Genomic DNA, 13,953 nt, shown 5'->3' with positions numbered 1-13,953 from the left:
AAAGTTGTGGGAAAGTGAAGTGTAAAACACAGTTCTTGGCAAATTCTATAAAGAACTTCTGAAAACTTACATGAATATCACGTTCACAGCCACCTGTAGTTCATATTTGGTTTTATATCTAGAAAAATGTGAAAGAATTCTTTACTGAATTGTGGGCTTATGTAAGCTGTTAATGACATGGTTCTGTTCCTTACTGCTATCACATATCTCTTATAACGATTTTCATGTAATAACCCATGACAGCCATAAAATTCTGGAATGAGATCTGGGCATAGGAGTAAAACCTGCAGTAAGTTCTCTTAGTCACATTCAAGAGAGTCTGAAATACAGCTTTTTTCTGCCTGACCTGGCCATAGACTGTTTCATTTTGCAAAAAAAGTTACGTCCCTCCCAAAAAGAGTGAGACCTTCCTTCCTGTAAAGTCCCTAAGTATTTTTTTCCAATCAGACCTTTGTGACTGAGCGTTCTAAGTGTATGGGAAGCAAATAAATGGCTCTGGATACTAATTTTTATGCTTTCAGCTAAAAAGAATCTTCCAAGTGCACACTAAAAGCAAACATTATACTGTTTGTACACAGAATCTTAAAATTTTGTGTTTCCTGTAGGACTTACCTTGGAAGCACAAACTTCCCTCAAAACAGACATTCCTTCAGGTGAGGAGGAACCTTGACATTTCAGTCCTCCAACCAAAGTCAGAGCTGTTTTCATGTTTTCAATGAAAACATGAAATTTCACCATGTTTTCAATACATAATGTATTGAAAAGAATGTGTTTCTGAAGAGGCAGCAGCTGTTTTTTTAAATGGGATGTCCTTCACAGTCTAAGCAAGCTTTGAATGCATCTAATTTTAAAGCCAACCAGCCTGCGTTACCCTCCCCCCTGCGACAGACTTTCTGAGTTTCAGGTCTGAGAAGAAAGCGAGAGCTGCAAGTGAAAACTGAAATATGGTGGTAATGGCTTACCTTTCTAGGTGGGACTAAAGTCTTAAAGCAATTATTTGGGGACAGCAGGCTAGTCATGTTGTGACTGCTGCAGAATATTGATGCCTCAGAAATGAACTTGAACTGTCTCAGCATTTTCATAGGGAAAAATTAGGTCCCTTAATTTATGCTTACATACACACGATTACAGGAAGCATTTCTCTGCTTCTTAAACAAATTTGTGGCAGTATACTCACACTGACATCTAGAACCCAGTATACGCTGCCAGTTAAAATAGCAATCACGAAACAGTGTCTTCTTTCCCTACATGTTTAGGAAAATATCTCCAACTTCGATATCGTCATGGAGTCTGATGAGGGCACCTTCAAGCCATCTGGACTGGGTTTTACTGGAAATGCTAAAGCTCGGGACATCGTAAAAGAGATCATGACTCTGCTGCAGCCCATCAATGTTACAGATGTTTACGACAACGCAGAGGGAACAGACATTGATTACTGGATGAGAGGCGGCGTGCCCGGTGAGTGTGCGTTACAGGTGACACCGCTCCTCCCGTGCAGTGGCACGTCGGATGGGTGGTCTGATGTTTTGAAGATGCTAAGAAATGCTTTCTCTCAAGGAGTAAAATTTACCATAGGTAAATGCAGAAATGTGAAAAGGTGACCAGCAGAAATAGGACACAAAGTGCATTTGAGCTGCAGTTTAATAATGGTGTAGATTATACGTAGCATAACATGCCTAAATCTTCTTTTCGGCTTTAAGGATTTATAATAATTAATCCCAGACTGATGGTTTATAAATAGTAAACTAAGATGGAGGGGAATTCTCCAATGCAGAACAAATAATTTTTTTATTATTATTGTTTTGACTTTGAAATACAGGACTTTTTCTCCCTGTTTATATGCTGAAGAAACAATGGTTTTGAGACATGACATTGAAAAGGTGATAGGGCAATAAGGTGTGCTAAAAGGGTAAAATTCTGCAAAGTTTGAACTGCTGTAGGGGGTTGTTTGGCGTATGGTCTCTGGCTCCCAGTGAGGAGCAGCTTGTTGGCAAAGAGGCTTGCGAGCCGTGAGAGAGATCCACCGCTGGCAGCCCCCCCCATATGGGAGGCCCCACACTAGCACGGGGGCTTGCAGAGCACAGAAGTCCCAATTAGAGGCCAGCCTTGGTGAAGCCATAGTGAATTTCCATGGTAGTTTCCACATTTGAATAATACTACAAAGAAAAAAGTTTCATAACACTGATATTTAAAAAATCATGATGAGTTTTATTTTTAAGGTTCTTTTTCTCTGGTGTTTTATGACTGAAGTAAGCTCATGCATTTCTCATGCTAGTTTTGCTGGTAGTTCTAGGAGAAGTTCAGAAGTTTAACTGCCTAGTTTCTTGCCTGGTCTTGTGGAACACGCAGTGGGTCATATGCTTCTTATTTATGGGTAGAACTCTTTGCTTCTCACTCACCTAGGTTGTACAAAGATACCAAAAAGTCGCCTGCCTCAGTAAATGTATGGATGTCTAATTTTCAAAGCAAAATATCTATGCTGGCAAGAAGTATGGATGAATGGATATTGTTAAACATCAAGGGATTCATCTTCAGCTGATGTGCTGCTTTCCCGGTGCGGTGCAAGCTGTTCAGGGCAAAGTCATACAGCTGCGACACTGGTGTGCTCTCGGGTTCCTAGGCTCTGCCAGTCCGTCTGACATGAATGTTAGGACCATGTGCTGCACTGAAGTTGAGAGGCTGTAAGCACTGCTGAGAGACTGTAGCCATGCATTTTCCTCCACAGCCTGGAAGTGCCTGTGCAAAGACATCTGGTCCAGAATTTCAGACCAACATGTCTGTGTTGTAGCTGGAATATGAGAACTCAACACTCAGGTGTTGAGAGCATTACAGATGGTCCTTGGGGACTTCTGTTGTGCTTCCGTCCAAGTGTGACAGATTATGGAAGAGGAGAGAAAAAATTACCGTTCAAATGCCTAGTTTTCAGTTGATAATGTGAGTGGTGCTTGATGACAGTGTGTATTGAGCTCTTGTACACCACTTTTTATCAGCTGAGGTGCAACTGAAGCATAAACAGCTACAGCTTGCCATGGTTCTCTTGATTAGTCACCTGGGCTACGTGTGTAAAGTACACTCAGCAGGAGCAGAGCAGAAATGGGAGTCCTCTCCCATGGTCACCCGTACTCCTCAGAAAGCATAAACTATGAAAAATATCATAAACTATAAGCTCAACTTTGAGAAAATATAAATACACCAGAACTGAGACCTCAGTTTTTAAATAAATCTGATTTGCTTTCCTATTAAAAATTTGGCACATTAATTGATGGTGGAGTTTTTTGCTGTCTAAAGCATTGATTCATTTAACTTCCCATTAAGCAAATAACAAAGTGTTCTTGCAGCATAAAGGAACAGTGATTCTTTTTTTCCTTATCAAGCCCTGGTGGGAATGAATTAGCTCCACTAAATAATTTCAGCTGCTTTAGATACTGCATTTCATACTGTACCAGGGAGAAGTCTGAGACATCTTGTAATCTTCACGCCTTGTCTGCAGTATTCTCACTGCTTGAATGAGCCCTTATGGTATATAATAGCATTGGAACAAATTGAACACATTGTAACAGCTTTTATAATTTTGTCCAATTTAAACAAGCAGTCAAGTGTTGACACTTCATCAATTTTATTTAAATATTTTCTCAAAAATATATTTGGTGGCTTTTTTTCTGCAACAGTGAGAGAAAATAGGGTGTACTTCTTGAACAATAAGAATAATTTCTGACATAATTTCTCTAGAATTTTTCTCCTTTTCGGTACTAGATAGATTCTGGGATTTGCCTTTTAGATGCTATTAAAATTCTGCTCTCCTGCTTCTTTCGGTCTGAAAGATCTGCAAAGGGCAACAGTACGTGTGTTTTTCAGAGCTGTTCATAGCACCTCCTGAGACAGCGAAGTCACTCTGGCTCCTTACTCTCTGCTGTTTCCAGCATGTTTATTTCTAATGGGCATGCAAGGAAATGTTATTCGGAATGTTACTTAGACATATTTGCAAGAAAACAGCAGTGACCGTTCTGAGATTTTAGGATGAGAGAGGCCAGGAGAGTTCGGAGGGCTGTGCAAACTGAAGCTTAACTCATGCTTCCAAAGCACAAGCAAGGTGATCTGCACCAGACTCAGCAGTTTCATGCTTTGTGTCTGTGGAGTGTTAGAAATGTTTCCATCACTGGCCTTTACACTGGATTATTTTGAGAACAGTTCAGCCCAGCAATGAGGAATGTCTGTAGCTCTGTTTTTCTAGTGATAGCCAGTTTTCAGCTACTGAAAATATTTGTATAACATTTGTTTTGCTTTTTTGTGAAGCATAAATCAAATGAAATGGGGGTTTTTGTGGTGTCATATTTTATGCTGTGGTTTTACAGTTTGAGGTGGCCATTGGTACTAAGACTACTCCTTTATTAATTATCCAATTATCTTCCTCAGTTTTCTTTTTAAGGTTTCAGTTATGTATTTATTTTTAGTTAGGGATACATCTAAATTGCGGCACATAAAACTGTTCTTTCCTACACTAAGTTCTAATCAAGTTTGGCCAGAATTTGCAAATAAAGATGGGGAGACAGGCTGATTGGGTTTATTTGCTTGGTCACTTTGCATGCTTTTTCACAACAGACTTCTTCAGTGTCTAAAAGGGTTAAAAAAACATTAAGCAAGCCCTGCTAGCCCAGCACTCGGGCATTTTTCTTGAAAAAGCAAGGTATCTGGTGATCACAAGTATGCTTTGAACGTCATTGTTGGTTATTGAGAGCAACCCTGAGGAGAAGGACTTGAGGGTACTGGTGAATGAAAAGCTGAACATGAGCCACCAATGTGTGCTCGCAGCCCAGAAGGCCAACCGTATCCTGGGCCGCTTCCAAAGCAACGTGGGCAGCAGGTCAAGGGAGGGGATTCTGCCCCTCTGCTCCGCTCTGGTAAGACCTCACTTGGAGTCCTGCATCCAGCTCTGGAGCCCTCAGCACAGGAAAGACGTGGAGCTGTTGGAGCGGGTCCAGAGGAGGCCACAAAAATGATCCGAGGGCTGTAACACTTCTCCTATGAGAAAAGGCTAGAAGAGTTGGGGTTGTGCAGCCTGGAGGAGAGGAGGCTGTGGGGAGACCTTAGAGCAGCCTTCCAGTACTTAAACGAGGCTTGTAAGAAAGATGGGAACAAACTTTTTAGCAGGGCCTGTTGCAATAGGACAGGAGGTAATGGTTTTAAACTAGAAGAGGGTAGGTTTAGACTGGATATAAGGAAGAATTTTTTTACAATGAGGGTAGGGTGATGGATCACTGGAATGGGTTGCCCAGAGAGTTAGTGGAGGCTCCATCCCTGGAAATGTTCAAGGTCAGGTTGGAGGGGACTCTGAGCAACCTGATCGAGTTGAAGATGTCCCTGCTTATTGCAGGGGGTGGTTGGACTAGATGACCTTTAAAGGTCCCTTCCAACCCAGACCATTCTATGGTTTTATGATTTAGACCAGTTCCTAAGGTAATAGCACCTGGGCTGAGTCAGCCTTCCCTGCAGACCTTCAGAAACTGCAAAAAGAGAATGAAATTATTCCATTTGTATTATGATATCCAGTGAACATTAGTTCAGCTTTAGGTGTCAGGGGAAAGGAAAACGAGTGTCCTCTATTTGCACTGTTGTGACACAGTATTTCCAGGAAAACTGGTTTGAGGATGCTCCTTTCTGCTGGGCTCATCAGGGAGATTATCTGTTGCTGCAGTGCTTATGATGGAAACACTTGTCTGCTAGGAAATGAGCTGTATTTGAGATCGAGCTGACCCAGGACATCAAATGACTTCCAAAAGGCATGTGGAAACTTTATTTAAAATTCAACTAGTGACCTAAAGATGAAACTCCTCTTTACAATGTCACTCTGAACCTTGATGGTTGTTTGTGTCTCTCTGTCTCCACAGTGATGGTGTCTTGCTTTTTTGTTATGTTGCACAAGAGAAGGAGTTATTCTTCCAGAAACTACTTTAATATTTCTTCAGAAATCAAAAATTCATTGTTAATCCAATCTATTAGTCATTTTCTCAGAGGTGGCAAACAAGTACTATCACATATCGTTTCTCTCATTTTTATATTTTCATAGTGCTTCTTTATTACCTTCATCTAAAAGAAGATGTAATTTGGCCTTCAGACACCAGTCTTTGACATGCATGGTCTCATTTCTTATTACATAAGAAGTTAAGTCCTTCAGTTTCACCCCTTTTGTGGAGCATGCTGCCCACCCGTCCCCCCATCCCCATCATCCCTTGTAGCACCAAACTCCAGTGGGAGCCTGTTGGCATGCTTGAGCCAAGTCTGCTCCTCTGCTCAGTCTCAGCCAGAGTAACACGAAAACTCCCTGACTTGAGCTTGCCGTCTGGGCGTGAAGTATTGGGTAAACTCTCCTAAATTATAAGTAGGTAAGTTCTGTTCATTCTTGGCTATATCACTGTTTGGAAGTGATACTTTGCTGTCATGCATGAAGCATTGCCCCTCAGCATACCTGCTTCATACTCTCTGCAGACTTTGGCAGTCTCTTTGGATCGTTTCTAAGCTTCTTTTTATTGACAAAAGAATAAAAACTATAAGCAAAAAGAGGAAAAATTGGATTCATATAGTCTGGGACTTCATAGACCTTTGGCTTGATTGTGCACAGGTAAGAGACGTTTCACTTGACAAAGAGCTTCCTGTAAGATGAGGGAAAGAGAAAAAGGTTTTCTTAAAAATAGACATGAAACTTAACTTCCTCACTTTAATATGTAGCATTTGTGTGATTCGTGATCTGAGATGTTCAGCATAGGGTATCATGTGGAGAGCTCCATTTATTTGACCAAGTGACTAACACAAGTGAAATGTCTCTTGCTTGCTCATGGAGCAAACTGGACAAAACTCCTAAACACTACTCACAAAACTAGCTTTACACTTAGTATTACAGGTACTGTTACTCCACAGTTACTATTTTTTGGTACTTGCTGCGTTTCCACTGCTCTGGACATGTGTTGAAGCACACCACCAACACCAGCCACAATGTCCCTGGTTTATTTTTGTATGGATATGAGGGGTAAGGGGCTTATGGTCTACACCTATATCTTGCCTGAGTCTTGATCTCAGTAAGTCTGAGATATATCACCACTATGTGTAATTAGCAACATTATATTGCTTTTTTCTGGGTCATTCATTTCCTTTTAAATATCTTATTTTATCATTCTGAAAGGAAATATGGTGATTGAGTGTGTTCCACTAGAGAAGTCACATTTTGGGCAACTTGGGAGGTATTAAATTAAACCAGTATGCTAAGAGAACAATTGTAATTGCTTGGCTCTTAAAAGAACTGACTATAAGTGCTACAGCTATTAGAACCATTTAAAATCTTGCTTGCAGAATGAACTGTGTGTATTAATCTGTAAAATAATACATCTAGGTTCTAATTTATCATTGTTCCATAAAAATGGGCTTTTGAAATTAGAAATTGCTCTAGGGTAATTAAATTTAAGTTTAATATGCTGCATTTTTTTATGAAGGTGGATACCTTAAAAGGCTCATAGTTTAACATAATATCTCAGTTATATTAGCCTTTCATATGACCTTTTCTGCTTCTAATAAAGTTAATAAAGTCTTTGAGACTAATCATTTAGTGAAAGGATTAGTCTGTAGATTATGGTATGTTATTGTGTTAGTTGTGCTATTTGACTACCAGACAAGGTTGACTGTACTTTACGTGCAACTCTTTCCACCTTTGTTCTGCTTGGGCTAGAGTCTTGTTTTGGCATCTTGGAGTGTGGGGCTGCTAATAATGAACAGGAAGCATTGGAATTGCAGATTTGTTTGCTTCCTGCGGACTAGACACAGACCATGCAAATACTCAGCTGGGGTAGTGCTGTTGGAGAGTTGGGCGATTAGGCACAGTGCCTGAATGCAAATTTTACTCGTAGTTTTAAGAGGGCTTCTGTAATGTATGCCTCATTAAAGCATGGACATTTCTAAGGCAAGGGCACAGGGCGGTCCTGTCAAGTCAAAAATAGTGTGTCATCTTTGGGGCAAAATAATTCATGATTGTGGCAAATACTTGAAAATTGCTCATTCACACTTATTTTGAAAAAAATGAAGACTACTTCTGAATGAACTTGCTGAAGTCTGTTTTAACACTGTTTGGTAATACGTTTTCAGACTAATTTATTAGGGACTGAAAAAAATACTAAGAAGAGAAAAGTTGGCACAATCAAGAGCAAATGCTGCAGTTACTAGCAGGTACTACTAAGTGGTTTTACTTCTCTTGATATTGGTGACATTTTAGTGAGAGCAAGATCACAGAAGAACTGCAGGAAGACTTGAAAATCTAGAAATCATACCTTACAGTGAGAAACAGGACATGTTCAATCTCTCTCCGTTTATGCAAAACTGTGTTATAGCGATGACTGAACTGCAGCATACATATTAGGCTGGGAAGCAATTTTTCTGATTACAGCACTTTTCTCCCTTGTTTTAAAAAATAGTCCATTAGGAATTCAGTCTATCTGAGTCTAAACAAATTCGAAGTGGAAGAAAGCAAACACCTTCTAATATGCTTAGTGAGCTACAGAAGCACCTTGCACATTTGGTGATTTCTCCAACATTTTGAAAGTGTAAAAGAAGACTTGGGTGTCCTTCAAAAAGTAAAGGATAATTCAAGCAGGAGGAATGGGCTTGATGCAGTAGTTACAAGGTGAGGTTCTTTGCCATGTGTTATTCAAAAGGTGTGATTAGATGGTAATGGGGTCTTGCTGGCCTTAAAAAATCTGTAAATCTGCCAGTAAATCTTACAAGCATTTTCCATAATGAAATGTCTCCTTCCCCATTTAAGCCTCACCCATTTCAAACAGACTAGCTTTTTTGAATAAGCTCTTGTCTTTTATTTGTACAATGTTTAGATAATCCTATTTGCAATTAAAAAATAGAACTATTGTTAACTTGCCAATCCCAGAGGAAATTTGAACTGTGAAACCAAAAATATTTGCAAATCTCTATGATACATTACTGAACAGCTTGAATTTCTTGTTTTATTTCTAGTGATCTTCTTTTCCTCAGTATCTGTGATGCAGTTTATTTGACAAAGTTTTGTTGCTGGTCACAAGCTAAGAATTACAGCACATGGGTTAAGCAGCTGATATTACATAGCACTTAAATTTATATTTTGAAAAACTGAGGCAAGGCAGCTTTAAAATAATCTTACATACATATTTCAATAAATTAGTTTGAAACACTGACATTCTGATCGGCTTTTAGAATCCTAGAAGAAGTAAAATTGCTCCAGTGCATTCAGCACTGTACAAATACTAAATAAGAGCATTAATCTAGTAATGAAAACTTAAATTAAGGTGTTTCAAATAAAATCATAAATTCTAATGGTTCTTGCACTTTTGGGCTAGTGGACTTCTTTCTCTTGAAGTTATTTTGTCACTGTTCTTTCTGTGAATATCAGTCAGGTTGAATTTTTTCCTTACTTTTAGATGCTTACTCTTCAAAAAATTACATGAGGTGGATTTCTTTAAAAGACCCTGCTGTTACATAAGTTCCTTCTGTAAGCACACAAAATTCCTAAACATTTCAAAAATGGTCAGTAAATGTGCTCCTGCCACTCACCTTGTTAGTAGGAGAATACGCTCTGTCTCAGAAAAGAAACACTGAAAATATCTGAGAATCTCATTTGGGTGTGGGGTGTGGTTGTTTTTATTCTGGCTGTGCCTCTGAGAGGCACATTAATATTCTATTGTCTGTTGCGTAGGAAAGCTGAATTCTGTTTCTGTGGGTGTGAATATTCTTTTCATATCGAAGCATTTGCCATTTGTTGATCCTAAAAAAACAAGTGTCCTGCGTTAACACACAGAACTCAGTGTTAGCATGTTAAATATGCATCTTGGAAGTACAAGTTTGTTAAGCCTTATTCCTAGAACTGTCCTTGACTTCACTGAAGCTCATGCAAATAATGAAGTAAATAGAAAAAAAAAAAAGGGTTTGATTTGTGTTAGGTAAGGAAGTTGGAGGTGGAAAGTTGGATGGAAAAGTGTGGAAGTTATATGTGATTCTTTCCACATTTTTTTCCTTTTTGGATTTTGGCTGTGTGAAAAATTAGGCACATTCATAGTGCGGGAACATTGTGAGATCTCTGACCAAATGGGTAATGATCCAGAATGGCTGTTAAGAACGACAGCAGAAATGTATGTGGCTTTGTGAATTTTGTTGCTGGAAAACAAATAATAATAGCACCAGTATTAAAAACTGAGTAAAAAATAAACCGTTCAGTAGCATTCCAGGAAGACAACGCATAAGCTGCTCTTGATGGGAGGGACACAGGTTAAATGGATTAAGATCTGGCTTGCAGCTCTCCGAGTAGTTTCCTATATGAAGTCATATGATGAGTGCTTCTAATAGGATTCCTCAGGGCTTGGTACAATCTCAATTATTCAGAGTTTCCATTGGTGGTTTGGAATCGAGCTTAAAATTACAACAAAACTCAGCTGATGTAATTGCTATTGGAATGATAAAGCAGGATGAGAACAAGCTGATCATCCGGCCAGGTTAATTGTGTTGGTGTAAATCCACTCTGTCCACCTTGATCACAGCTTTCTTGTGTTGGAAGCCCCAAAGAAGATGCAATATTTAGAAAATATCACTTGGACCTGTTGGTCACCCTACTGCTGATGTAGCCCCGTAGGTTATCTTCACTGCCACAAGGTCTCCCAGATGCTGTCTGTCCGGCATGGCCTCCAGGTCCTGTTCTGCAGAACTGCTACCCTGCTAGTGCACCTCCAACCCGTGCAGCTGCAGTGTGTTGTCCTGTTCCAGTACTGGACTTTGATTTTGTCTTTGCTGAATTTTCTGAGGTCCTTGTCAGGCCACTCCTGGATTTGGGGCTCTCTCAACAGCAGCTCTGCCTTCCAGCATACGCAACTGCTTCTTCCACGAGTTTGTGAAGATTGGGGCCATCCCTGACATCTGGGTTATTGCTGAAGATGCAAGGGGTACTGGCCTGGCGCTGACCGCTGAGGGTCATGTCACTCATAACCAGCCACCAGTTAGACCTGAAACTGTTGATGGTTACCCTTTGAGCCCATCTGTCCGGTCAGGTTTCCATTCACTTTTATTTCACCCCTCCAGTCCATAATTTTCCTGGGGTCTGAGGTTAGTTTGTCTAGCTTATAGTTCTCTGGGTCCTGCTACTTTTGATTTTACAGCAGGCATAGCATGTGCCTTTTTTCAGTCACTGGGGGACTTCCCCTGATTGCCACAACTTTTCCGAGATGATAGAAAGCAACCTCTCGATGACATTGGCTACGTCCCTCATGCAGCCCATCCAGTACCATTAGTTTGTGTTTGCCCCATTTACTTAACCAATCCCTAACTTGTCTTCCTCTACCATGAGTAGTACCTGTTCCCCCTTCTCCCCAGCTCTGCTGCCAGGAAGAGACCTGAGAGTTACTTTAAACTACAGCAATTACTATCTTACTTGTTATAGCTAATACAGAGAATATTATAGCACTTCCACAGCACTTTTTCCCAAGCAATCTAGAAGTTTTACATGGAAAGGAGGCTGTAAAAACATCTTGACTAAATGTGCAGAGTGCACTGGAGGTTTGAACCAAGTATGTTTTTGATCCTAGATCAGAAAGCTTTTTAGTGATAGAGCTTTCCATATTACTCAGAAAACTCGTCACTTCCTTAAGCAGCAAACACATCACGCTTTCATTTGCAGGTGACATTTTAGGTGTAAGTGTCTGAGCCTTCTGAAGGATGCTTTTGATAGTAGACCTAACTGCACAAATACAAAGCTTAGAAATCATTTATAGAGACATCTTCCTCAAAGAGCAAGTTCAAAATTATTTCAGTGGCAGTCTCTCCAGGACATTGTTAACATTTATAGACTTCAGAATGGGAACCCTTTGAACTGTTTGTCTTCAAAACTGATTCTACAGATTTGGTCTACAGTGCTACTGAATATTTGAAGAGCAGTGTTTATTGAGCACCAGCTTTTTTCCCAGATATTTCTTTTTCCAGTGACATCATACATGCTTTCGTGCAATAATTCCAGTCAACTCAGCCATGGAATAGACCACAGAAAAACAATTAAGTGTGAAAGAAACTGAATATACATTTGTGTTTTGTAGTGGCAAATCCTCAAGAAAGGATCATGTGCTGCATAGGAATGCACGAGAGAAGGTACAGGGTTGCTGTTCCAGCTCTGCCATCATCACCGAACAATTTTTGCTTCCTCAGTTTCCCTAATGATAGCAGTTACCCTGAGGGGTGCTGAGGAGCTACTTTTTGTCTGTAAGGTGCAATAAAGAGGAAGGAGTCTTCAGTACCCTCCTAATTAAGCTGGTCCGTCTTCTGCTGGACTCATAAGACCTTGCATTTGTTGAGCGCAAGAGCAGCTTTACCTGATCAAATGTTGTGGATGTGTGTGAAGAAAATAGCAGCGTATGTGGAAAGAGCTTCCTACAAATGTATTTCATGGACATATAAACAAATCTGTCTGCAAGGACAAAGCATGTACCTCAACATAAGCAGCAGTTTATTCAAGTTCTCCATCCAAAGAGCCAGAAAACTTAATTAAGAATTATTATCCATCAGGGCCAGTCTGTCCACAGCTCTTGGCTGTTTTCAGTGCCTGTGACAGAGCGCTGTCTCCATTACCATGTAGGGCTTGGAAATCCACCAAAGAAAACGGGCACTCTTCCTGTTGCTTAGCTGGCTAAACTGGATTTTAAAACAGTTCAGTTCTATTAACTATATTAAACCCGGGCAATGACCTTCTGGGGCAGCAGAATTTTTGTAGTTGTTGCTGCTGTTTTTAAAGAACGCTAAAGTAAAGAAACAGCTGAAAGCAAGGATTTTCAGACTCTGGTCTCCAGACTCCTGAGGGATTTTGGATTGCTCCTAAAAAGGTACAACTTAATCTACTACTAAGAAGACAGCAAGTTTGCTGTCAGTGGCTTGATTATCCATCTGTTGTCATTTGGGATCATCCATGTGTTAGAAAATGTTTATGGATTTTAAAATTGGAAGCAGGTGAAAATCATTAACGTGACTGTGGAGGGGAAAGAAGTTGAGCAGCTTGGTTTCTCAAAGCATAGGTTCTCTGTCCCTACGAGCAGAGACATGAGGGTTTAGATTATTGGCATTTTACAGCTATCCCGAACTCCCTTGGGGGTGTGTAATGTATTCACACCTCACCAGCTGGAAACTATTGGAAGCAATTTACAAAAGTAAATTAGAGATCCAAACCATAAAAACTAAAATTATCTGAGGACAGAGGTTACTGTGAAGAATTCTAAAGTAAAGTGGTATTACCTATAGAAGGGATGTCTGGATTGCCTGCCTGCTTCCTCTCCTCCCCAAATCCAAACCCACCGCAACAACAACGGCCGAAGCACAGGGGAAGGTGCTGGGAGCAGCCTCAGTGCTCAGTTGCCCGTCTCTGAGCAGACCAATGCAAAGAAATGAAAACAAACTTAGCACCAGTGAAATCAAATTGATTTGTGATTAGCACCAGTGATTTTCAAAAATTTTTATGCCTTGTACTCCCTAAAGGGGAAACTTCTAGGGGTAGGACTTTTAGCGCTAGTGTCCACACACACGTGCTTTGCAGTTCATGTGAAATATTTAGGAGCGGGACATTTTTCTGATGTAAAGTTCTTATTTCTAGCCTGTTTATGAGATGCAACAAGGTCACTCCAGAAGTTTGATGTCTAGATTTAATGCTGCATGCAAGGTCCAGTTGGAATAGTGATCCTGAATTTCCCTCTGCCTCACAGGCCAAACCTGGCTGTAGCCATGGGTCAAGTGCCAGAGAAAGCAGATCCGTAGGCTGTTAAGCAGTTATTTCAGAAATGCGTACAAACCGGTGAGATTTCAAAGAACCACAGAGCTGGCAACAAGGCCTCTAGAGAGCCTCTAAGCATCCTCTGTTCCAACACGGTCTCACCAATGCCTGTGTCATTTCTTTCACCTTTGTTT

The 13,953-nt window shown here is 40.3% G+C and overlaps 1 protein-coding gene across 5 annotated transcripts in view; it reads left to right on the top strand.

The window, feature by feature from the left end:
* The window catches only part of CPQ (carboxypeptidase Q), a 171,690-nt gene that overhangs the window by 137,281 nt on the left and 20,456 nt on the right, over positions 1–13,953 (top strand). For all 5 annotated transcript variants that reach the window (XM_075415821.1, XM_075415818.1, XM_075415820.1 and 2 more), the window contains one exon: positions 1,257–1,458. In XM_075415821.1, the coding sequence (XP_075271936.1) occupies positions 1,257–1,458 (202 nt within the window). The remainder of the gene's footprint in view (positions 1–1,256; positions 1,459–13,953) is intronic.

The sequence above is a fragment of the Opisthocomus hoazin genome, chromosome 3 (assembly GCF_030867145.1).
Source record: "Opisthocomus hoazin isolate bOpiHoa1 chromosome 3, bOpiHoa1.hap1, whole genome shotgun sequence".
NCBI lineage: Eukaryota > Metazoa > Chordata > Aves > Opisthocomiformes > Opisthocomidae > Opisthocomus > Opisthocomus hoazin.
This window is presented reverse-complemented; position numbering and strand designations above follow the sequence as displayed.